Source organism: Nycticebus coucang, chromosome 14 (assembly GCF_027406575.1).
Source record: "Nycticebus coucang isolate mNycCou1 chromosome 14, mNycCou1.pri, whole genome shotgun sequence".
In the NCBI taxonomy this organism is placed as follows: Eukaryota; Metazoa; Chordata; class Mammalia; order Primates; family Lorisidae; genus Nycticebus; species Nycticebus coucang.
This window is the reverse complement of record NC_069793.1, coordinates 91,819,034-91,845,479: the sequence shown is the minus strand read 5'-3', so window position 1 is coordinate 91,845,479 and position 26,446 is coordinate 91,819,034. Positions and strand designations below refer to the sequence as shown.

General features: G+C 38.6%; 1 protein-coding gene across 2 annotated transcripts in view; it reads left to right on the top strand.

Moving 5' to 3' along the window:
• The window catches only part of PGR (progesterone receptor), an 88,780-nt gene that overhangs the window by 30,658 nt on the left and 31,676 nt on the right, over positions 1 to 26,446 (top strand). For both annotated transcript variants that reach the window (XM_053561576.1, XM_053561577.1), the window contains exon 3: positions 6,339 to 6,455. In XM_053561576.1, the coding sequence (XP_053417551.1) occupies positions 6,339 to 6,455 (117 nt within the window). The remainder of the gene's footprint in view (positions 1 to 6,338; positions 6,456 to 26,446) is intronic.

The following is a 26,446-nucleotide window of genomic DNA, read 5'->3' as shown; positions in this document are numbered from 1 at the left end:
CAGATAATCAGTTTTCCCAAGAAGAAAAAGAAAACGTGGTGCTCTCTGAAAGAACACATTCTTCTCAGGAAAGCATCACAAGAACGGAGAAGTAAGAATCCAACATACTCAATTCTGGTATGAAGGCAGTGGATGAGCTAATGGGGGAAGAGGGGACGAGGGAGGGGGATGGGGGTTTCGGTGTGTGACACACCTCTTGTCAGGACACAATTATAAGAGGGACTTTACCTAACAAATGCAATCAGTGTAACCTAATTCTTTGTACCCTCAATGAATCCCAAACAATAAAAAATGAAAGGGAGGGAGGGAAGGAAGGAAGGAGGGAGGGAGGGAAAGAGAGAGAGAGAGGAGGGAGGGAGGGAAGGGAAGGAGACTACAGGCAACGGTTCCCTGGGTTTCAGCAGGGGCAGATACGTGTATATTAAGGAGAGAGCTAGAGAGTATCTCCTATTTGAGTGAACGCTCCTGTTGTTATGCCACGTGTCCTGTTGGTGGTGGCCCGTAGTTTACAAATACTCCTGAAAGGCTGGTAACTCCTGGTGGTGAAGGTGGTGAAGGTGTGGATAAACAGCAAGGATTTTAGGAAAGGGAACACTGTGACTTGTCCTGTGTTTGTCCTATAGTGACAACTGTAGGGCTGAGAAGAAGCAATAACGTGTCATTTGAGCCATTCGCTTTATGGTTCACGAGGAAGGAGCAGGTGGATCTGGGCGTGTTTTTCAAAACCAGAATACAAATAGAGACTGTTATCTGAAGAAAAGTGGTAGCAACCGATGTTGTGTTAGAGTTTCAACATACAGAGTTTCACATTTTACAGGTTTCCGGGATAATACTGTGACGGGGCCAATGCATTCGAGCCTGAGCTTTATTCACTTGCACACACAGCCAGGTACTCAGTGGAGTGACTCACGTGTCGGTGTGGCCCTTTCTGTGTCCTTGTATCCTTGGTGGCTGCAAGGCTCTGCGTCCTGGCTGTGTGCTATAGTACTGAGCAGCAGTGCCTGGGCCCCAGGCCAAATTATCACAATCAGCTCTGGTTGGAAATGGCTGGCTGAAAATTTCTTTAGCCAAAAACACTGCTAAGGGAAGAGTAGCCTCTAAATATACCCCCTATATTTTGCTTGCATTATGATGCGTCCACATTGTAGTTTTGATGGCCCAGCACTTAGTGTTAAAAATGATTATAGCTTAGACTGAGATTTGATAACTTTTTAACGATATTCCAGCCTGCCACAGGCAGTTCACAATGACCTGAGTTGTGCCAGCCTCCCAAGGTCATGACTTCATGCCAATGTGCTCAATTATCATGAATTTTCCTTCCTACTCAAACTTTACATATTGGACTGCTAAGTCCTTTTTTTCCCTCCCACCTTATAAGAATTGCATCCCATTTGGTAACCCTCACTTATACTTAAATACATATTTAAATTCATTTAGTATTTATCATCAGTTCTCTCCTACCAGACTTCCTGCCGCATACATTGTCTATTATGACTTTTCTTTGACTGAGTTGCATCTCCAGGAACCTCTTCAGGAAGAGTATATCATGGCCTTATTTTCTGATCGTGTGCATCTTTGAGATACCTTTAAGTTGTGGCCTTTGAAACTGAGTAACTGACTAGGTCTAGAATCCTTGATTAACATCTGGAACAGATCCAGCTATATTTGGGATTTAGGCATGTGATAATCATAATTATAGTAGACATTCATTAAGTACTTGCTATGTGCCAGACTATTCTGAGCTTTTACGTGAGCTCTTGTGTTCCTTAGATACAATCCCAGCTACTAATGTTATCTTCATTTTACTTGCCAAGCGTCATCCAGCTGCTAAGTGAGGTTGAAATTTGAATTCAAGCAGTATTATTTCAGAGTTCATCCTCTTAACGTCCTATACTGTCTCCCAGGATAATTAACCAAGCTGATTACGTTCAGCTGTGTGACCTTGATCCTGTTAACTTTTATATGCGTCACTTAACTCTCTAAAAATGAGAGTAACACTTTGGGTGGTACCCGTGGCTAAAGGAGTAAGGTGCCAGTCCTATATACTGGAGGTAGTGGGTTCAAACCCAGCCCTGGCCAAAAGCTACAAAAAAATAAAAAATGAGAATAACACTTCACAACACTATTGTGATGATTAAATAAGTTAACACTTTTAAATAGCTCGTGACAATGCGGGGCACACAGTAAGTGCTTGAAGATTGTCTGTTGTTTTGTTACTATTATCATCTATGGGTAGACAGACTCAAGTATAATCTCTGAACAAGAAGTCTTGACTTCAGTAACTGTGCTCTTCAACACTACAGTAGAGTAACTATTAATATGGCATTTTAATTTAGTGGAGAAAAGATGGCTTGTTCAATGAATATTGTTGAGCCAAAGTACTCGTTTATATGTGTTGAATGAATGGGAGTTTTGTACAAGTCAAAATATGTTCACTTAAATATTAACAAATAATACTAGATGCCTTGTAGGTCTGCACAGATATATTAGAAATATTCTCATCTGTTACTACTGCTATAACAAAAGCACCGTAGACTGGGTAATTTATAAACAACAGGAAGGTTTTACTTCACTTCTGAAGGCTGGGAAGACTAAGAGGTAGGCATCACAGATTCAGGATCTGATAAAAGATAAAGCTCTGCCTCCAGGATAGCACCCCCTGCTGTGCTATCACCTGGCAGAAGGGGCCGAACTGGGCCAAACTCACTCGCTCGAGCCCTTCTATAGAGGCACTGATGCCATCCATCAGGGCAGAGCCCTCATGGCCTCATCACCACCCAAAGGCCCTACTTCTTAATACCGTTAACATTGGGGGGTTAAGTTTCAGCATGAATTTTGGGGAGGGCAGCAACATTCCAACCAGGATCAGAAGGAAACACAAAATGCAAAGAGTTGTATGGTAATGAAATTACAGGTTATTTTCTGGTTTTAATATTTTTAGTTTCTTACAAAATTTCTCTAATAATGCAATTTATGAAATAATTTAACCAAATAACCACTAAATTATAACTCATGTATATTGAGTTTTCAGTATCTACAGACGGCTGATTGGAAGGTCAGAGCTCAGGATGAGCATTCCACTCTTTACTACCATGTGACCAACTTTTATAGGCCCCACGTAGGTGTAAGAACCTTCACCGTTTATCTGCCTATGCCTGGTTTATTTCACTTACAATAAGGAATGAATGGAAGTTTCTTCCATGTTCGGCCAATGACATGATTTCATCTTTTTATGGCAGAATAGCACTCTATAGTATGTGTGTCCATTTTTTTAATCCACTCTTCAGTTGATGGACACTTAGATAAATTCCTTGCCTTTGCTATTATGAATAGTGCTGCAATGAACATGCGATTGCGTGGATCCCTTTGACCCTGGGGCAGGGCAGGTGAGGAGAAAAGTTACCTGTGGCAAATGATTCAGAAGTTCAAGGAAGAATTCTCTGGATAAATACCCAGTCATGGGATTGCTGGATCACATGGTAGTTCTGTTTTCAATTTTTTGAGAAAACTCCATACTGTTTTTATTTATTTATTTATTTATTTTATTAAACCATAGCTGTGTACATTAGTATGATCGTGGGGCACCATACACTTGGTTCATAGATCGTTTGACACATTTTCATCACATTAGTTAACATAGCTTTTGTAGCATTTTCTTAGTTATTTTGCTAAGACCTTTACATTCCACATTTCCTAGGATTCACATATACCCTTGTAAGATGCACCGCAGGTGTAATCCCATTACTGTTTTTTATAATGGCTCTCCTAATTTACATTCTCATAAACAGTGTATAAGAGTTTCCTTTTCTCCAAAACCTTACCAAAATATCCTTTTGGTGGGTTTTTTTGTTTGGTGGTTGTTTGTTTATTTGTTTTGGTCTTTTTAGAATGGGTAAGATGATCTCTTTGTGGTTTTGAATTGCCTTTTCCTGCTGATTAGGGATGTTGAGTATTTTTTCACATATTTGTTGGCCTTTGTCTGTTGTCTTTAAAGAAATGTCTGTTCATGTCTCTGCCCGTTCTTAATGGGATTATTTGGGTTTTACTGTCAAGTTATTGAGTTCCTTGGATAGTCTGGGTAGTCGTGCCCTGTCAGATGAGTACTTTGGAAATACATTCTCCCATTCAAGAGCTTATCTGTTTATTCAGATGATGATTTTTTTGCTGTGTCTGTTACAATCTCATTTGTTCATTTTTATTTTAATGCCTAAACTTTTGAGGTCATATGTATAAAATCTTTGCCTAGATCAATGCCTGAACAGTTTTTCCTATGTTATTTAATATCTTCTTGTAGTTTTATAGTTTTGGGTCTTATGTTTAAGTCTTTAATCCATCTGGAGTTGATTTTTGTACATAATAAGAGATAGGTCTCCAGTTTCATTCTTGTATGTATAGTTATCCAGTTTTTCCAGCACCATTATTTATTTGTAGTTTTTGGCTGGGGCTGGGTTTGAACCCGCCACCTCCGGTATATGGGGCCGGCGCCCTACCCCTTTGAGCCACAGGCGCCACCTTCCCAGCACCATTTATTGGAAAGAGTATGTCTGTCCTTTACCTAACATATGTTCAGGATACCTTCATCAAAGGTCTGTTGGCTAGAAAGATGTGGATCTATTTCTAGGTTCTCTGTGTGTTCTTCTGTGCTGCTGTTTTTATACCAATATGATGCTATTTTGTTGACTGTCGCCTTGTAGTAGAATGTGAAGTCAGGTGATGTGAGGCCTCCAGATTTGTTCATTTTGCTCAGGATTGCTTGGGCTATTCTGGTTCCATACACATTTTAGGATTTTTTTTTTCCTATTTCAGTGAAAATAACATTGGTATTTTGGTAGGGATTGCACTGAATCTGTAGATTGCTTTGGGCATTAGTCATTTTAACTATATTTATTGCTCTTATCCATAAGTATGGGATGTTTTTACAAACTTTTTTATCCTGTCCAATTCCTTTTGTCAGTGTTTGTTAGTTTTCCTTATAGACATGGTTCATCTTCTTGATTAAATTTATTCCTAGGGTTTTTTTTAATAGCTATAGTAAATGGGATTGACTTCTTGATTTATTTTTCAGCTTTATTTATTTATTAAGAGTGTATAGAAACACTATGGATTTCTATCAGTTGATTTTGTATCCTTCAACTTTAATGAATTTATCAGTTTTAAGAGTTTTTTGGTGAAGTCATCCTGGCTTTTATAAATATAAGATCATACGGTCTACAAAAAGGTAAAATTTGACTTCTTCCTTCCAATTTGTTTCTTTCTCTGCCTGATTGCTCTGGCTGGGAGTCCCCAGGACTGTGTTGAACAGGAATGGTGAAAGTAGGCACCCTCATCTTGTTTCAGTTTTTGGAGGAAAGGCTTTCAACTTTTCCCCATTCATTATGTTGTTAGCTGTAGATTTGTCATTTATGGCCTTTATTATTTTAAGGTATGTTCTCTCTATGCTTAGTTTATGGAGAATTTCCTCACAAAGGGATGCTGAATTTATCAAATGCTTTTTTCTGTATCTAGTGAGATATGATTTGAGTTTTGTCCTTCATTCTGTTGATGTGATTTATCACTTTTATTAATTTATATATATTGAAATATCCTTGCATCCCTGGTATAAATCCCACTTGATCATGGTATCATATCTTTTGGATGCATGGTTGGATTTGGTTTGCTGGTATTTTATTGAGGATTTTTACATCTATATCCATCAAGATATTCGCAGTAGTTTTCTTTTTGTATTATGTCTGCCTGGTTTTGGTAGCTGGACAATGCTTGCCTTATAAAATTAGTGGGAGAGAATTCTTTCCTCTTCAATATTTTGGAGAATAAATGACATGCTGTAGCTGTAGCATTTTCCAACAAAATTAAGCATGTAGATTATTTTTTAAAAGTCTGTTCCAAAGACCTCTTTAATTTTGTATCTGCTTTTTTTTAAGGATTAGATGTTAGAAATAAAAGGTTTAACTAGAGCTTGACTACTTTATGCAACGAACGCTTATCAGCAACATATAGCTAGCTAATCATGAAAAGGCAGAAAGGTCTAAGGCAATTTGATCTGATACCATTAAGAAGATGCACAGAAATACTGGACACGAGACTTTCAAAGGAGCTCTAGGATTTGTTTTTTAAGCCATGGTTGTCTTACTTCAGGTCCTGCAGGCGCAGGTGACATACTGAACAGGTTTGTCTCATCACCAGCGTCCGTCATGCGGAGCAAGAATCTGGCTGAGAGAGTCGTGTACTTCCTGATGTGGCCCTCTCTGCTGTTTCACTTGTCACTGTGTAGAATTCCCAGTGGTCCTTAGATAATTGCAATTAACTTTAAATTATTTTTTTTTGTTTGTTTGTTTTAGGACAGCATAACTACTTATGTGCTGGAAGAAATGACTGCATTGTCGACAAAATCCGCAGAAAAAACTGCCCAGCATGTCGCCTTAGGAAGTGCTGCCAGGCTGGCATGGTTCTTGGAGGTACCTCAGATGTTTTCCTAATGATGTACTATCTAATATGTATACTATAAAAATGTGGGTCAGAAAATTATAATGTTCTGCAGGTGGTGCCTGTGGCTCAAAGGAGTAGGGCGCCGGCCCCATATGCTGGAGGTGGCAGGTTCAAATCCAGCCCTGGCGGAAAACCGCAAAAGAAAAAAAAAAGAAAAGAAAATTATAATTTTCTTATTCATCTCTGTTATAGCTTTGTTTTTTTCTGTCTTGGTTATCAGTGGTGACTCTTCACCCTTGAGTGTCATAATGAAGCAACCAGTACCATCCATGAACTTTACTGATTTCTAACGTCATGGTCTGTTGTGGGGAGTAAGAAGACTCTCTTCATACACGTTGCCTATAAGCAGATGTTATTATCTGTGCACTGACTTGTCATTAAATAATGTGGGTTGGCGTCTAGGCTCGGTGGCTTACCTCCTGGAGCCTTGAGTGGATCACCAGCCGTTTTCTGGGCACTAGTCTCCTCATCTGTAAAATGATAGCATTGAAGTCCTTTCTGGTTCAAAACTTTATTCTGTGGATTGGTCAGCTCCTCTGTTTCCCAGCTCTGTAGGTGACTGATTAAAGCACGATCACTGGACCTGGGGTAGGAATCCATTTGGTAGAGAGTTCTATCAGTGAGTTTCCTTTCCCATGTTTTTGTGAATATTAGAGGCTCAGTGTAAAACTTTTAATAAAGTAGCAGACCTTCAAAAAAATTAATATCATATGGTGACACCTGATTTGAATGAAAATAAAACAGTGAGAGAGAGTAAGAGAGCTAGGGTTATGGAAGACAATCCTCTGTTCCTTTACCTTTGTGTTGTTTTTTGTTGTTTTAAACTTAGCCACATCCTACGCAGCACTGTCTGAGAATTGTGGCTTTTATGCCTAGATATAACTTTTTAAAAACATAATAAAATATGTACATAATTGTTGGGACTAAAATGTTTCTTTATTATACCGTTTATAAACAGCTTTTGTTCCGTCAATGTATGTGTACCTTGCTTTGGGAAATGTATTTAGAACAATATCTGTCAAGTGTAAGTTCACCCAGACATTGCCTCCTTTCTAAAGCTTTTGGTAACATCTGGGACTAAGTTAATCACCCAGGCAACACACTGGGCACTTTTTTGTAATTCACTTAATGAGATGACTTATAGTATTTTGTAATTTGCTAGTAGAGATTTGTTTCCTCTAAGTTAAGGCCCGTGGCCAGGTCTCCATCTTCTCTGTTGTACAGCCAACAGTGCTTGGCTCAGAGAGATGCCCAGTAAATACCAGTCAATGAACAAACCTATGTCCTCAGAAGGTTCAGAATCGTTTATGAGACCCACACCTCAGTTACCCCCTCTTCATAGTTCAGCTTTACCCTCGAAAGTCTTCAGGAACCTCTTAAATTTTAGAAGTTAGCACTTTCTCGCAAAATCACACATCTGATTCATGCCGGGGATGGAAGAAAGGCCTACAGGTGCTTTGGCTCCTGACACTGTCTGCTTTCTCCATAACATGCTTGCCTTCAGAGACAGTGGAGCCTCAAACACTGAAACCTAGGTTTCACCAGGATCTTTAATCTTAAGAGTTCTCCCAAATGACTTTAAAAGAATCTTCAGTTTTATCACAGATTAGAAATGGCTGGATTCTGTATAGCACTGTCAGAATACTCTGGGGATGGGTGTCACAACCTATAAAATTGTTATGTGATCTGGTGATATTCTAAAGCTTTAGCCTGTCGCTCAAGTATCTGTAACCTTTGGTTATCTTCCCTATCCAAACTCAAACTCCTGTTCCTTCAGTCTCCTGTTGCAGTGCCTCCACAACCACAGTCTGCCTTTCCCCGGGGAAAGGATTTCAGACGGTCTCTGTCATACACTGGCATTTACCCTAAATCTGACCTTCTTTTCTTCTCTGGTCCTTCTCTCTCTCTCTTCCTTCTGACTTCCCTCCCTTTCTCTTTTTCAATAACTATAGATTGAATCCTTACTATTTACCAAGTAGTATCACAAATTCTGGGAGTGTAGCAGAAAAGTAGACCAAATTCCTGCCCTTGTAGAGTTTACACTCTGGGAGGAAGAGCGACAAATATAAATGTCAAATGATGATGAATGCCGCAGAATACTAATAGGGAACATCTGGGGGGTTACTCTTAAACCCTTTGATCTGATTAATGTTTTTACCTCCCATAGCCATTTCCTTAAAAAAAAAAAACCTCTCCAAAATCATGAGCTTGATATGTGACTTATAATTTTTCTAAAAGATACCAAAATGAATTCTTAACTATTTAAATATATATCCAATGTGCCATCTTAAAATAGCTCATGTATCTATAAATGGTATGTGTTATACTCCGGAAAAGAGTATATTAGACCAATGTTTTTAAGAGTGCAGCTACTGGGTGGCACCTGTGGGTCAGTGGGTAGGAGCACTGGCCCCATATACGGAGGGTGGCAGGTTCGAACCCGCCCCGGCCAAACTGCAACAACAACAAAAAGAAATAGCTGGGTGTTGTGGTGGGTGCCGTGTAGTCCCAGCTACTCGGGAGGCTGAGGCAAGAGAATCTCCTAAGCCCGAGAGCTGGAGGTTGCTGTGAGCTGTGACACCACAGCACCTACCGAGGGCGATAAAGTGAGACTCTGTCTCAAAAAAAAAAAAAGAGTGCACCTGTTTAGGGCTGTCACAGCTGCCTTTGAGCACAGAACAGTATAATCCCTGGTGAAACACAGATGTCCCTGGATTACAGATGATACATTCCTGACAATGTCTTTGGGTCGGATTTGTATGTAACTCAGATCCTTTATGAACAGTACATATATGATGATAATAGTAATCCTATAATGGCTCATATGTGGTAACATAATAATACTGTTTATTACTGTAATAATAATAATATCCCTTACTATAATATTAAGTTCCAGAAACTGTTGTACTCTTTCTTTTTCTTCAAACAGAACATAAAAACAACTGACATAAAAAACTTGAGGATGGAGATAGGAGAAATTTTAAAAAGGAATATGAAAGGTTATCTAATACTCATCTAACATTGCATCAACACTAGGCTAATAGGAATGTTGCACTTCTATTGACCTTCTAACCAACCAATAATAACATTTCATTTCAATAATTAATCCACTGTGCTGCTTACTAATAATTGATACTTCATTAAAACACTGCCTCTTACGCCTTCTGTTAATCTCACTTCATCCTTTACAGCCGTTCCCGTAGAGGAGTGACTGGAGCCTGATGCTTTCCCAGGGAGTGGTGGCACCCGGCCTTTCCCCGAATGTGTATTTCCATTTTAATCACATTAGTTTTGCTGCAGGCTCACCTGGACTTACGGGGGACTTTTGCTTTGGAGGGTGGTCATGGATAAAAATGTTAAGACAGAAGTGATGATATGTATAAAGGATGGTAGAAATAAAAATATCTGCTAGCTGTGAAGATGCCGCACCAGTGAACTGCCTTCAGGGCTGTCCCTCCTGTGGCCCGAGGGCGGGATGTGGATCATGTGAGGACTGCTTTGTTATCTGTGCTGTCAGATATAGTGAAAATTATGCACAGACTTTTTTTTTCTCATCAGCTTTTGTTAGTGTTTGTGTATTTAATGTGTGAACCCAGATAACTCTTCTTCTTCCAACAAGTGGCAGAGAAAAAGAGAGATACCCCTGGGTGCCAACTGGATTTATTTATCATCCTGGAAGAAACTAATTCCTGAATCATTGATTTTGCTGTTTAATTATAAAGCAGCCTCCTGGGGGAATCCTGGCAGCCTGTTTGTAAATGCAGACACTGTAAGTGGGGACTGCCTGTAATTATAAAACAGAACCGTAAGTGAGGTAAGAGAGGTACCAGACCTTGTTATGCAAATAGAGGAAAGGAAAGAGTTATTTCTGTGTGAGACAGTTGAGAAAAGCTTGAGAGAGGAAGCTTTCTAACTATAAATAGGAACTTTGTACCTGGAAAAAGAGAAAGGCGTTTACAGTGCAAATAGGGTGTCTGAAGAAAACATGACGCATTCCAGTGATGATTTTTCTGGAAAGCAAGTTAGTGGGAAGAGGAGAAGATGAAGCTTGACAGTTAGGTTGGGCCAGCTGGGATCTGGAGTAGGCAGTGGAAGCAGTGATCTTCCTGTGGACCCTCTGGGGGAGAAAGCCCAGTTTCTAAATGCAGCCCGGGAGCTTGTCCGCACCTCCCAGCTGTTCTGTCTTTTTCTAAACCTTTCTCCCACCAATCCTTTGCAAATCCTACATTCCAAGTCACCTTCTCCCCCGTTTTGCACGTTTTTCCTTTGCCTGAACCACTCTCCCTTTACTCTTTATAAACTCTTACCCTTCGTACTAACTTCAAGTAGGACATTTTTGGTAGAACCTTCCTATCTCCGCGATCCTGGCAAGCCAGAAGTTTTGCGGGGACCCAGTGTAACACACCGTTTTCCTTGTTCTGTGGACTGGCGCGTGCTACAACTGCTCTTACCCTGGAAGGGTCACCCAGTGGAAAACGTCGAGAGAGGAGAGGCATCCCGCCCACCTAGGCAGTGGACGTTCACTCTCACTCTCTTTCTTTTTAAACAAAGAAATTTTATTTTTAATTAGTATGGGTACATAATACACGTGGTTGTGTATATTTACAGGGTACATGTGATGTGCTGGTGCAGGCAGGCAATGTGTATAGCTCAAGGCAGAGTAATTAGGCCACCATCGCCTCAGTTATAATCAATAACTTATTATTGATTATAGTCCCTGTGTTGAGCTATCACACACAGTTCTAAGTATTTAACTATACTGCTTCCCTCATTAACCACCCCAACGTCATTCCTCCCTCCCTGTCCCCCTTCCTGGCCTCTAGTGACCATCATTCTACTCTCTGTCTATATGAGAGCAATTATTTTAGTATTTAGTTCCCCCTGTGAGTGAGAACATACTCATTCCCACATTCTTTCTAAAGATTCTGTATACCCTCACTGTGGTACTTACCTCATTATTTTACAACTATTTGTCTTTTAATACAATTCCAGGATTTTTTCTTTATCCAAGATTGAATTATTTGCAAGCAGGAATTTTATCGCAGTGTTTTTAGCACCAAAGTACTTGTTTAAGAAGTGCTTGCTAAATATTTGTGACTATTTGAAGTACTTTGAAGTACAGCTCTCTGTGCATAAAGTCCATCTGTAGTGATTCTCTTATATTTTAATATTCTCATTAGTTATCATGGAATTGTGATTAAAAATGACCAAAGTGAAAGTGATGAGACACTCAGCCATAGAGAAACTAGGGTTCATTTACAGGAGAGACTGAGCTTCCAGTCAATGTAAGATAGATGCTCAGTGAGGAAAAGAGGAACAGAGAGAAGACTGCTCCAGAGAAGTCCCAGGACTGGGGTGACAGGAAAGGATTCCGTCTCAGGGACATAGACCAGAGTAGTATCAGAGCAGCGTCAGCAGCAGGATCAATTTGGTGCAAAGCTGTTGTAGTTGACATCGGTCTCCTTGTGTTTCTTGGGCTATACAAGTGCAGAATCAGTTCTCTGGTAAGGTGAATTTAATTCAGAGCCAAGAGGTTCCAGCCTCAGGGCCTGGAGGGAGAAATAGGCAGAAAGGTGGCAGAGAATTATCAGTGTTCCAGCATAATTGTCCACAATTGTCCCCAATTTTGTCATCTTCTTCTCACTTTCCCATGACTCTCCGTTGCCATCCTGTTCCTCCGTCCTTTTCACATATTAGGGATTTTCCTTCCTTCGCATAATCTTCCTTCAATCAGTGAATGAACATAAAATTATAGTGGCCATAAAATGCATTCTCTAAACCAGGACACTTCTAAGCACTGTCAGTAATTAAACTGGAATAACAGATATAACCAAGGACTGTCCCCAGGCCAACTGGCCACATTGGCAAGTCCCCCATTATCCCATTTAAAAGATGCAAATGTGTTCTGGCCAGAACAAATCCATAAACTTCCAGGGATGTGGATGAAATAGCCAAATGTTTACTTACATAATATTTTATGTATCAATTTAGTAAAACATCAATATTTCATTAAATATAAAAATATACTGACTTTATACTCTCACATTTTATAAATAATTCTTTTTCAAACTAGTTTCATCCACCTTTGGCAACAGGGTCTTTGCTTCACTAGGACTGCTTTTTAAGTCAGCTGATTGTTTTCCAGAATTCATCATCATTTCATTTAAATGTTTGACGTGCAGCACTGTTTGAATCCATGTATAGAACTGAAATTGGATATTTATCATAACCCAAAAGTACTCATTCACTTTTGTGAAAGTTTTAATATCTGTCTTGTGAAAATGTTTTATCAAGTACTGTTTAATTTTACAGAATACATCAAGCCTGCCCACAATATTAAAAAACATGTAAATTTTTAAAACACACATGTATACATTAATCAGTCCGTAGTATCCGCTCCTTTTTGAAGAAATATTTTTGTGGTGCATCTTACAAAGGTATATGAGAAACTTAGTAAATGTGGAATGTAAATGTCTTAGCACAATAATTAAGAAAATGCCAGGAAGGCTATGTTAACCATTGTGATAAAAATGTGTCAAACGGTCTATGAAACTAGTGTATGATGCCCCATGATCATATCAATGTACCCAGGTATCATTTAATTTAAAAAAAAAAAAGAAATATTTTTGTTGTTGTGTTTTGCAAGGAATAAGACATGAAGATATCTTTGAGTTTCTGCTCTGTCTTTTCCTAAGCCCATTAGTCTCATTCTACCTCACAGGGAGCCACCGTTCAACATCCTCAAATTTGTAATTCATCTGAGCGAATACTGAAGGGATACAGGATGATTTTGAACATTTTAGACTTTATGTCAATGCCATCACATTATACATGTACTTCTGTAATTTTCTTTTCACTGTTGTGTTGTCGAGAGTTGTTCATGTTTATAGCAGGGGTTTAACTTCTCTGTGCTGTTTCGTTGTAAGCATTCTGTGGTGTTTGTCTTTATTCTTGCGTTAATGGATATTTATTGGTAAATTTTCATGACTATACATGTGCTGCAGCAAACATTATTCTATGTGTATCTTGTGCATTATGTTGAAGAGATTCTCTAGACTGTATACCTAGAAGGGAAATTCTGCTTCAATAATACACTGGGTACCTTCAACTTTACAAAACAAACCACCAAATTGCTCTTCGGGATGTTTGCTTTGACCGGTTGATGGGAGTTCTTTTTGCTAGGTATCCTAACTTATCCTTGGTATTTTTAGACCTTTGAATTTTTCTAATTTGATAAAAATAAAATTGGTGTCTAATCACGGTTTAATTTGCATTTCCTTGATGAGTTGTGAGGGCAAATATTACTTTGCATAGTCATCGGCCGTTTCTACATCCTCATCTGTGAACCAGCTCTTCATATCCATTGGCCGTTTTCCAATTGGGTTGTCTTTTCTCATCATTCATGGAACTTACCCGTATACTCTAATCCTTTCTCATATGCAGTCTGAGTCATATCTTTTTACCTTGTTTAAAGTGTCTTTTTTGTAATTTTTATATAATCATATATATCAGTATTCTCCCTTCTATAATCTTCACTATGCAGAAATCACGTGATCTACTAAAAATCATTTAAACGCTTAAAAGTTTGCTTTTCACATTCACAGTCTTATCCTGATTACAAATATTTTTCATGTAGGGTAGTCAGGCTGTAACCTTTTCTTTTTCATATGGATAACCAGTTGCCACAGCACTTCAGGGTCACAATGTTCTCTCAACTATTTATTTGCCCTTTTTTAGGATATAAAAGTATATGTTTTATTTTATTTTATTTTATTTTACTTTTGCAGTTTTTGGCTGGGGCCGGGTTTTGAACCTGCCACCTCGGGTATATGGGGCCGGTGCCCTACTCCTATATTACAGAAAGGGAAGACTCTGAGGGGAAGAGATGAGAGCGAGACAGAGAGCAGAGAGCAGGGAGTGAGAGAAGAAAATATGAGAAGCGAAAAGGAGGGAGATGGTGTGGCATCCCACAGAATGAACGGAATGATGCCAGCCCATTTTTTTTTTTTAATTTTCATTTCGGATTAATATGGGAGTACAAATCATTAGGCTACATTTTCTGCATTTCTAAGGTAAAGGTCAAGTTGTAGTTGAGCACTTCACCCAGCGGTTGTGCTGTCGGCCCTCACGTTGTTCACATTGGATGAGAGCACACCAGTGCCCCTCCCTGCACCCCCACCACTTAAATATAATTGCGTTTTTCTCTCATGTGGTGGTGTAATTGTTTATATATCGGTTTCATATTAGTGTTGAGTACAGTGGATGCTTGCTTCTCCATGCTTGTGATGCTTTCTAAGAATAATGTGCATCAACTCCATCCAGGTTTAATACAAAAGATGTAAAGTCTCCATCTGTTTACGGCTGAATCGAATTCCATGGTAAACACATACCTCAGTTTATTAATCCCTTCATAGATTGATGGGCACTTGGGTTGATTCCACATCTTGGCAATTGTGAATTGAGCTGAGAAAAATATTCTAGTGCAAATGTCCTTATGGTAAAATGATTTTTTTTCTTCTGGGGAGATACCTAGTAATGGGATTGCAGGATCAAATGGAAGGTCGACTTTTACTTCTTTGAGGATTCTCCAGACTTCTTTCCATAGACGTTGTATTCGTCTGCAATCCCACCAGCAGTGCAAAAGTGTTTCCTTCTCTCCACACCAGATCTCCATCTGTGGGATTTTGTGATATGGGCTGTTTTTACAGGGGTTAGATAATGTCTCAGAGTGGTTTGGGTTGCATATTTTTTATGTGTTTGCTGGTCATTCAGAGAAGTTTCTGTTCAAATCTCTTGCCCGCTTATAGATTGTTTGTTCTTCTGTTGTTGATTAGTTTCTAGAGTTCTCTGTAGATTCTAGTTATCTGCCCCTTGTCAGATTCGTAACATACAAGTATCTTCTCCATTCTGCAGGTTTTCTGTTTGCTTTAGTTGTACCCTTAGCTGTGCAGAAGCTTTTTGGCTTGATCATGCCCCATTCATTGATTTTGGGTATTGTTGCAATTGCTAAGGGAATCTTCTTCATAAATTATTTTCCCAGACTAAGAGTGTCGAGTTTTTCCAACACTTTTTTGTAGGATTTTTTATTGTTCTGTGTCTGAAATTTAAATCTTTTACCCAGCGAGGGTCAGTTTTCGACAGTGGTGGGAGGTGTGGGTCCAGGTTCAGGCTTCTACATGTGGCTAACAGTTCTCTCAGCACCATTTATAAAATAGGGATTCTTTTCCCCAGTGCATGCTTTTATTTGGTTTATGAAAGACCAAATGATGATACATGGCAGGGTTCATCTCTGGGTTCTCTATTCTATTCCATAGGTCTATATCTCTATTTTTGTGACGATACCAAGCTTTATTGATAGTTCATCCCTTTATAAATAAAAATGCTCCTCCATCCCCAAAATAGGTCTAATGTGTAAGTAAATTATTCACAGGTACTTATATCAAGGTATGTTAGTTACATTTAATTTCTCTTTGACTACAAATATAAATAGAAATTGTAATCTGTCTTACCAATGTTACAATGAGAAATTTAAGTGCAGTTTGCAATGCCACCTCTGTTACGCATCAAGTTTCCAGGTGTGTTTGGTTTTGTTCCTGACTATTCTGTCTCATCGCATATCCCTGCACCACAACCGCCTTCTGAAATACTGTAGCTTTAGACATCTTGTTACCTGGTAGAATATCACATTTCTTCCAAATTGTTGGCTTTTCTTGACCCTCTGAATTGTTTTTTTAAAGCGATAAAGACTTATTCACAGTGTTATCAAACATTTAAAACTATGAGTTCTTACCCCCACGAACAATTAAATATATATTAAATGTCTTTGTCTCTTTTTTTCCCAATCAGATAATCTCAACCAGCATCACAAATTACTACCGGTTGAGGTTATTTCAGGTTAATTGTCTTTCCCAAACAATATATTATCATTTACAATGAGTTAGAAGGTTCTATCATGTAAGATGGCTTGTTAAAACTAACATATACTAATATCTTCCTTTTTAGAGATAATTCTGGGATTAAAAAAAACTCTTACTAGATTTCAGGCATATATCATGAAAGATGCATTCAAATTCATTGTGCTGTGGTCCATCGTAAGCTGAGAAATGTGATGGCAGTGCATTTAATTATTATGTAAGTGGATTCGCACAGAGAAAGGAGTGAAAATCTACTTACAGAATAATGAAATGCATCACTCTCACAGTTCTGATATTGTTCTGCCTGGGAGAGTCAGTGGCTAGAATCTGAGAAGTAAATGATCAACTCTTATAAACCAGGAAGAAGTTCATTAATTTATAGGCTTAGATTTGAATTGCTGGTACCGTACTGAATTTCTAAAGTCAGGAGGAGTATACTTGGGATTGTTGAGAAGGAAAGTCTTCTGCTGAGTGATGATCTAACTTGCTCCTCATGGTGTTCTCCCGTAATTACGAGAAGAATGTTGCTGAAGTAATAATTGCTTGCAAACGACTAGAAATCAGGCCCATGCCCTACCTCTTCCTCCCTCCCTTCCTTTCTTTTTTCATTCATTCATTTATATTTGTCAGTATTTCTTTTTTTTTTTTTTTTTACAGTAGTAGCCTTTTATTTTTAATACCTATTGTGCCATGAATTCATAGGGAAAAGGTTCCAGTGGCTCAGGGAGGTGCCTTGCCATTGAATGTGACAAAGCTTTGTATGGCTATTATGCCCTGAATCCATGGGGAATAGGTTCCAGCACTTTATATTACTGTTACATGAGGTCTCTTGGTTCTCCTGTGTGCTATGCTGTATGAATTCATGGGGAATAAATAGGTTCTATCACCTAATATCACTGTTCCATTGGTTCTCTTGATTCGCCTGTGTGCTATGCTTATACCTGTTAGGCCAGGAATTCATAGGGAATGGGTTCCAGGAGCTCAGGCTCCTTTCCACTGGTTCTCACAAAGTGGGCTTCTCTGGGTGGCGCAGGCTGGCACTTCAGATGAACCCAGGTACCTTGCTCTTTAGCTTCCTTCTTTTTCTGATCATTTTCCTTCATGTGTTCTTGGAAGCTGTCTCAGCTCTTAGAGTGCTTAATAAGCTCAATACAAACATTCATCCTCATGGCAAGAATCTTGCCCTTAAGTTGTTTGTTTACAACAATGCCACAGCATGCTGGGTGACACTGTAGACCCTTCCAGTTTTGCCATGCTAACATTTGTGTGGCGTGCCTTTTTGAACAGCACACATTCCCTTGATCTACAATATCACCTTTCTTGTAGATTCACATCTATGTGGCCAAAGGAACAACTCCATGTTTTCTACTAGGCCTGACGAGCATGCATCGTGGAGCCTCTCCTCTTTCCCTTTGTGTTTGTCATTTTGGTGAATTACTGGAAGATGGCATCTCTGGCCGAAAGGCTGTCACTATTTCTTGAGGGTTTTTGTTTCTTCTTTTTAAGTTCTTTTTAATTTTATAATTTTTATTGATATATAATAGTTATATATATTTATGGGATACATGTGATAGTTTAATATAGGCCAAAATATGTAATGATCAAGTCAGAAAAGTTATGGTATCCATCACCTCAAACATTCATAATTTCCTATTTGGGGAAACGTTTCAAAACCACTCCTTTAGCAATTTCGAAATATACAGTAATTTATTGTAAACTATAGTTGCTCTATTGTGCTACCAAACACTGGATCTTATTTCTTCTTTCTAACTGTATTTTTGTTCCCATTAACCAATCTGTCTTTATTTCCTCCTCCCCACGCCCCTTCCCAGCCCCTTTTGATGAACAACATTCTATTTACTACCTCCGTGAGATCAATGGTTTAGCCTTCAGATATGAGTGAGAACTTGGGACATTTGTCTTTCTGTGCCTAACTTATTTCCCTTCACATAACATCCTCCATTTCAATCTATGTTGTTGCAAATGACAGGATTTCGTTCTTGTTTGCGGTGGAATAATATTCTACGGTATATATACACAGTATTTTCTGCATCCATTTATTTGTTAATGGACACTTAAGTTCCCTCCAGATCTCAGCTATTGTGAATAGTGCTGTAATAAACAAAGGAGTACAGATATTTTTTTCAGTATACCAATTTCTTTCTTTAGGATATATACTCAGTAGTGGAATTGCTGGATCCTACAATAGTTCTATGTTCAGTTTTTTGAGAACCCCCATACTGTTTCCTGTAGTTGCTGTCCTAACGTACAGGCCCACCAACAGCACCTGTGGTTCCCCTTTCTCCTCACCGTCATTAGCATTTGTGTTTTCTGTTTTGATGATAACCATTTTAACTGGGGTGAGCAATGTTAATTGCTTCGTGGTTTGGGTTTGCATTTACCCGATAAGTGATGGTGCACATGGTTTCATAGACTTATGCCATTGTGTCTTCTTGTGAGATCTGTCTATTCAGATTGTTTGCCCATTTTTCAGATCAGATCACTAGTACTATTATTATTATTATTAATTTTGCTGTTGAGTTATTTGAGCTTCCATTTGTCCATTTTTGTGAGTCCTTTTGAGGTCTTCCTCAAGAAATCTTTGCCCAGGCCAATGTCCCGAAGCCTTTCCTCAATGTTTTCTTCTAGCTGTTTCATAGTTACAGATTGTACATGTAAGTCTTCGATCCCTTTTGATTTGATTTTTTCTTTTTTTTTTTTTTTTGTAGAGACAGAGTCTAACCTTATCACCCTCGGTAGAGTGCCGTGGCGTCAGACAGCTCATAGCAACCTCCAAATCCTTGGGCTTAGGCGATTCTCTTGACTCAGCCTCCCAAGTAGCTGGGACTACAGGCGCCCGCCACAACGCCCGGCTATTTTTTTGTTGCAGTTTGGCCGGGGCTGGGTTTGAACCTGCCACCCTCGGCATATGGGGCCGGCACCCTACCCACTGAGCCACAGGGTGAATGATGTGGGGCTAGTGTTATTGTTCTGCATATAGATTATCCAGTTTCCCCAGCACCATCTGTTTATAAGGAGACTCTCCTTTCCCGGATGCTTGGTCTTTTTGCCCTTGTTCAAAATGAGCTGCAACTGCCTGGATTTATTTCTTAGTTCTCTGTTCTGTATCCTTGGTCTCTATGTCTGTTTTTACGTCAGTAACATACTTTCTTGTTTCTGATACACAGCCCCTTTAAATAACAAAAGATGAAATATGAGAGAACATTGAAAAACTTTGAAAAGATGTAATAAAATCTTAGAGTAGAATACGAGGTCAGAAATATGTGTTTTATATTTACAGAAATATGTGTATATTTAACAATTACATAGAATTGTTAATGAGCAGTTTTTTTTTATTATCTGCTTCAGTGGCTACGGTTTTATTTTAAAAAATGATGTTCGAGTTATTTGGTTCATTGCATATGGTTCTTGTCTTTAATGAATCACTTCCCTTACCTTCAACAGGTCACAGTGAACTTTTGCAGTTAGCTCTTGGCTGTACAGTAATGAGTAGGAAGATCGTTACACCCCTAAGGACAGTCATATATCTTCTTATTTATGCCTTCTGCTTCTATCTTCTTTCCTTCAGAAAACATTTTTGTTTAATGACTCAAACAAAAAAATTTCCAAAATAAATGGAGTTCTGTATTTGGTCTTTGTTGTAAAAATGCTATTACAAAGGTAATTAGCTCTTTCAAAAATAAGTAGCTTTCTACATAAAGGAATGATTAAATGAATAGTTCTGTTTGCTGACATGTTTTTAAATTTGTAGATTATTTTTATGGGTTTTATTTTTATAGATTTTTTTTGGTAGATCATTGTCTTCAAATTTTAATAGGTGATGTTAGAAAGCCTGCAGCCTGTCTCACGCCTATATTACCTCCTCTGCCTAGATTCACCTCCAGTTAGCAAAGAGAGTAACTTTCTGGCCTAGAGAGTTTGGGCTGTGTAGTAAGTTTGTTTGTTTGTTTGTTTGTTTGTTTTTCTTCTCTTATACCTAGCAGACAGCAAAGCTTCAGTTCTTTCTTCTGAAGAATTTCAAAATGTCTGAATTTGGAACACAGCAGACACTGTGTTGGGAACACTTCTCTGGAAGTAGAGAGATCTGCTCTGTGCCTTTAATTTCTATAAAAACTGGAATTATCTGCCCCCTTTGTAATGCGAGCTGTCCACCTCTTTATACCTCTGAGCGTCTTCCTCCTTTAGGGTTGGCCTTTTCTACCCAAAAAGTTTTTGTTTCTTCCATTGTACTGATGATATTTTTTTTTAATTTAAAACATTCTATTTGTTTCTTTTATAAATTTCCCCCCTGTGCTTTTTTTTTTTTTTTTGAGACAGAATCTCACTATGGCACCCTCAGTAGAGTGCCATGGTGGCACAGCTCATGGCAACCTCAAACTCTTGGGTTAAGCGATTATCTTGCTTCCCAAGTAGCCAGAACTACAGGCACTCTCCATAATGCCCAGCTATTTTTTTGTTGCAGTTGTCATTGTTGTTTAGCTGGCCCGGGCTGGATTCGAACCCACTAGCCTTGGTATATGTGGCTGACACGGTAACCACTCTGCCATGGTGCCAAGCCAATTTGCCCCCCCACTTTTTTTTTGCAGTTTTTAGCCGGCACTGGGTTTGAATGCGCCACCTCCAGCGTATGGACCCGGCGCCCTACTCCTTTGAGCCACAGGCACTGCCAATTTGCCCTTTTTTTATACCAAGCTTTCTGTTTCTTACGTTTTCAATTCTTTATCACATATTTTTAATAATTGTACACATACATATTGTGAACATTTGTGTTCATTAATTCTTACATCCCAAAGCTCAGGATCTAGTTATGCCATTACAGCATGCTGGTAAACCATCTATCTTTGATAACAAAAAAAAAAAAAAAAAAAGACATGAAGAAGTCTAATAATTAGTATTATTTCCCAGTGACGGTGGTATAAATACTCCCATGTGACAAATTCCAAGTTGCCAACGGTTTAACAATCAGCTCTCAAAATTCCTGAATATTTAACAGTAAGTTCTCATAAGCCAGTCTGAGCCAAATCCAATCTGGTGTTTATTCTTTCTCCCATATCTCACTTATTATATCTTTTGTGATTTTGGATTATGAGCTCAAGTTTGATACAGTTTAATTTTTTTTAACGTGTGGGCTTTATTGAGAGTGTTTCCCTCTGGAGAGAATTATCATTTCATTCTTCCAGGTACATAAGGGATTTTACTAGCAAAGAACTACTTTCCATCTTCACTTGTTGCCTCTGGCTTTCCCATACCTTGCAAGTAAAATAATTTCGAGCTGCACATCGAGGTGAGGGACACCTAATACTGAGAATGGTCAGGAAAGACCTTTTTCCCACACTGAGCCCAGACAGAAGCAGACATGCCTCCTTCCCCTGTACCTTGGACAGCGGGTAGAGATGTTCTTCATTTTGAATTCCTGGATATTTTACTGACTTTTTGAGGAGCTTAGATATACTTGTAGAAGGATGTTGGCTATGTTTTTTTCATCATTTTAGGCATTCTGGAAAGAGAGAATTATAAGTTTTCTAATCATCTCCATTTAAAAAATTCCATATATATGTATATATATACACACAATATATAGAATAATATGTTATTATTATTTTTTGTTTTTTTAATTTTTTTATTATTAAATCATAGCTGTGTACACTAGTGCAATCAAGGAGTACAGTGTGCTGGTTTCATATACAATCTGAAATATTCTCATCAAACTGTTCAACGTAGCCTTCATGGCATTTTCTTAGTTATTGTATGTAGACATTTGTATTCTGCCTTTAGTAAGTTTCGCCTGTACCCATTCTAAGATGCACCATAGATGTGGCCCCACCTATTACCCTCCCTCCACCATAACCTCCCCCCTCCCTTCCCCTTCCTTGGCCCTTTCCTCATAGTCTTGTGCTATAGTTGGGTTATAGCCTTCATGTGAAAGCTATAATTTAGCTTCATAGTAGGGCTGAGTACATTGGATACATTTTTCTTCCATTCCTGAGATACTTTGCTAAGAAGAATATGTTCCAGCTCCATCCATGTAAACATGAAAGAGGTAAAGTCTCCATCTTTCTTTAAGGCTGCATAATATTCCATGGTATACATGTACCACTATTTGCTAGTCCATTCGTGGGTTGATGGGCACTTGGGCTTCTTCCATGACTTAGCAATTATGAATTGGGCTGCAATAAACATTCTGGTACAGATGTCTTTCTTATATCATGATTTTTGGTCTTCTGGGTATAAACCTAGTAAAGGAATTATAGGCTCCAAAGGCAGGTCTATTTTTAGATCTCTAAGTATTCTCCAAACATCCTTCCAGAAGGAACGTATTAGTGGGCATTCCCACCAGCAGTGTAGAAGTGTGCCCTTTCCTCCACATCCACGTCAACATCTCTGGTTTTGGGATTTTGTTATGTGGGCTACTCTTACTGGGTGATATCTCAAACTAGTTTTGATTTGCATTTCTCGGATGATTAAGGATGATGAGCTTTTTTTCATGTGTTTTTAGATCGTACGTCTGTCTTCTTTAGAGAAGTTTCTCTTCAAGTCCCTTGCCCACCCTGACATGGGATCACGTGTTCTTTTCTTGCTAATACATTTGAGTTCTCTGTGGATTCTGGTTATTAGACCTTTATCAGAGGTATAACCTGCAAATATTTTCTCCCATTCTGAGGGCTGTCTGCTTACTCACTGTGTTCTTGGCTGTGCAGAAGCTTTTTAGTTTGATCAGGTCCCAGTAATGTATTTTTGATACTGCTTCAATTGCCTGGGGAGTCCTCCTCATAAAATATTCACCAAGGCCGATTCCTTCAAGAGTTTTCCCTGCACTTTCTTCAAGTATTTTTATAGTTTCATGTCTTAAGTTTAAATCTTTTATCCAGTGAGAGTCTATCTTAGTTAATGGTGAAAGGTGCGGGTCCAGTTTCAATCTTCAACAGGTTGCCAGCCAGTTCACCCAGCACCATTTGTTAAATAGGGAATCTTTTCCCCACTGAATGTTTTTAATTGGCTTGTCAAAGATCAAATAATGGTAAAAAGCTGGATTCACCTCTTGGTTCTCTATTCTGTTCCAGACATCTACTTCTCTGTTTTTGTGCCAATACCATGCTATTTTGATCACTGTCGATTTATAGTAGTCTCAGGTCTGGTAACGTGATTCCTCCTGCTTTGTTTTCATTGCTGAGTAATGTTTGTTAACATCTTCAGCTATTTCTCGTCTTAAGGTTTCATAGTTCTCTTTGTAGAGATCTTTCACATCCTTTGTTAGGTATACTCCCAAATATTTCATCTTCTTTGACACTACTGTGAAAGGATTAGAGTCCTTGACTGTTTTTTCGGCTTGGCTATTGTTGGTGTATATAAAGACTACAGATTTATGGGTGTTGATTTTGTAGCCTGAGACATTGCTGTATTCCTTGATCACTTCTAAAAGTTTTGTAGTAGAATCCCTAGTGTTTTCCAGATATACAATCATATCATCTGCGAAGAGTGAAAGTTTGATCTCTTCTGACCCTGTGTGGATACCCTTGATCGTCTTTTCTTCCCTAATTGCAATGTCTAAAACTTCCATTACAATGTTAAAGAGCAATGGAGACAATGGGCAACCTTGCCTGGTTCCTGATCTAAGTGGAAATGATTTCAATTTAACTCCATTCCATACGTTATTGGCTGTGGGTTTGCTGTCGATGACCTCTATTAGTTTAAGAAATGTCCCTTCTATACCAATTTTCTTAAGTGTTTTGATCATGAAGGGACGCTGGATATTATCAAAAGCTTTTTCTGCATCAATTGAAAGAATCATACGGTCCTTATTTTTTAGTTTGTTTATGTGCTGAATTACATTTATAGATTTACGTATATTGAACCAGCCTTGAGACCCTGGGATAAATCCCACTTGGTTGTGGTGTATAATTTTTTTGATGTGTTGTTGGATTCTGTTTGTTAGGATCTTATTCAGTATTTTAGCATCAATTTTATTAGTGATATTGGTCTATAATTTTCTTTTCTTGTTGGGTCTTTCCCTGGTTTAGGGATCAAGGTGATGTTTGTTTCGTAGAATGTATTGGGTAATATTCCTTCTTTTCCTATATTTTGGAAGAGGTTTAGTAATATAGGTACTAGTTCTTCTTTAAAGGTTTGGTAGAATTCTGACGTAAAGCCATCTGGTCCTGGGCTTTTCTTTTTAGGGAGATTTTGTATAGTTGATGCTATTTCCGAACTTAATATAGGCCTGTTCAACATTTTCACTTCATTCTGGCTAAGTCTTGGTAGGTGGCATACTTCCAGGTATTGGTTGATTTCTTTCACATTTTCATATTTGTGAGAGTAGAGTTTCTTGTTGTATTCATGAAGGATTTTTTTAATTTCTGAGGGGTCTGTTGTTATTTCATCATTACCATTTCTGATTGATGAAATTAGAGATTTTACTCTTTTTTTTCTGGTTAGGTTGGCCAAAGGTTTATCTATTTTATTGATCTTTTCAAAAAACCAACTTTTGGATTTATTGATCTATTGTATAATTCTTTTGTTTTCAATTTCATTTAATTCTGCTCTGATTTTGGTTATTTCTTTTCTTCTGCTGGGTTTGGGGTTGGAGTGTTCTTCCTTCTCCAGTTGCTTGAGATGTCCCATTAAGTTATTAACTTCCTCTCTTTCCATTTTCTTTTTTTTACTCTTTCTTCCTTTCCTCATTTATTTTTTTTTATTGTTAAATCATAGCTGTGTACATTAGTGCAATCGCCTGTACCCATTCTAAGATGCACCATAGATGTGGCCCCACCCATTAACCTCCCTCCACCAAAACCCTCCCCCTCCCTTCCCCTTCCTTGGCCCTTTCCTCATAGTCTTGTGCTATAGTTGGGTTATAGTCTTCATGTGAAAGCTATAATTTAGCTTCATAGTAGGGCTGAGTACATTGGATACTTTTTCTTCCATTCCTGACATACTTTGCTAAGAAGAATATGTTCCAGCTCCATCCGTGTAAACATGAAAGAGGTAAAGTCTCCATCTTTCTTTAAGGCTGCATAGTATTCCATGGTATACATGTACCACAATTTGCTAGTCCATTCGTGGGTCGATGGGCACTTGGGCTTCTTCCATAACTTAGCAATTATGAATTGGGCTGCAATAAACATTGTGGTACAGATGTCTTTGTTATATTGTGACTTCTGGTCTTCTGGGTATAAAACCTACTAAAGGAATTATAGACAGGTCGAATGGCAGGTCTATTTTTAGGTCTCTAAGTATTCTCCAAGTATTCTCCAAACATCCTTCCAGAAGGAACGTATTAGTGGGCATTCCCACCAGCAGTGTAGAAGTGTGCCCTTTTCTCCACATCCACGCCAACATTTCTGGTTTTGGGATTTTGTTATGTGGGATACTCTTACTGGGGTTAGGTGATATCTCAGAGTAGTTTTGATTTGCATTTCTCGGATGATTAAGGATGATGAGCTTTTTTTCATGTGTTTGTAGATCTTGTGTCTGTCTTCTTTAGAGAAGTTTCTCTTTAAGTCCCTTGCCCACCCTGAAATGGGGTCACGTGTTCTTTTCTTGCTAATAAATTTGAGTTCTCTGTGGATTCTGGTTATTAGACCTTTATCAGAGGTATAACCTGCAAATATTTTCTCCCATTCTGAGGGCTGTCTGCTTACTCACTGTGTTCTTGGCTGTGCAGAAGCTTTTTAGTTTGATCAGGTCCCAGTAGTGTATTTTTGATACTGCTTCAATTGCCTGGGGTGTCCTCCTCATAAAATATTCACCCAGGCCGATTCCTTCAAGAGTTTTCCCTGCACTTTCTTCAAGTATTTTTATAGTTTCATGTCTTAAGTTTAAATCTTTTATCCAGTGAGAGTCTATCTTAGTTAATGGTGAAAGGTGTGGGTCCAGTTTCAGTCTTCTACAGGTTGCCAGCCAGTTTACCCAGCACCATTTGTTAAATAGGGAATCTTTTCCCCACTGAATGTTTTTAATTGGCTTGTCAAAGATCAAATAACGATAAGTAGCTGGATCCATCTCTTGGTTCTCTATTCTGTTCCAGA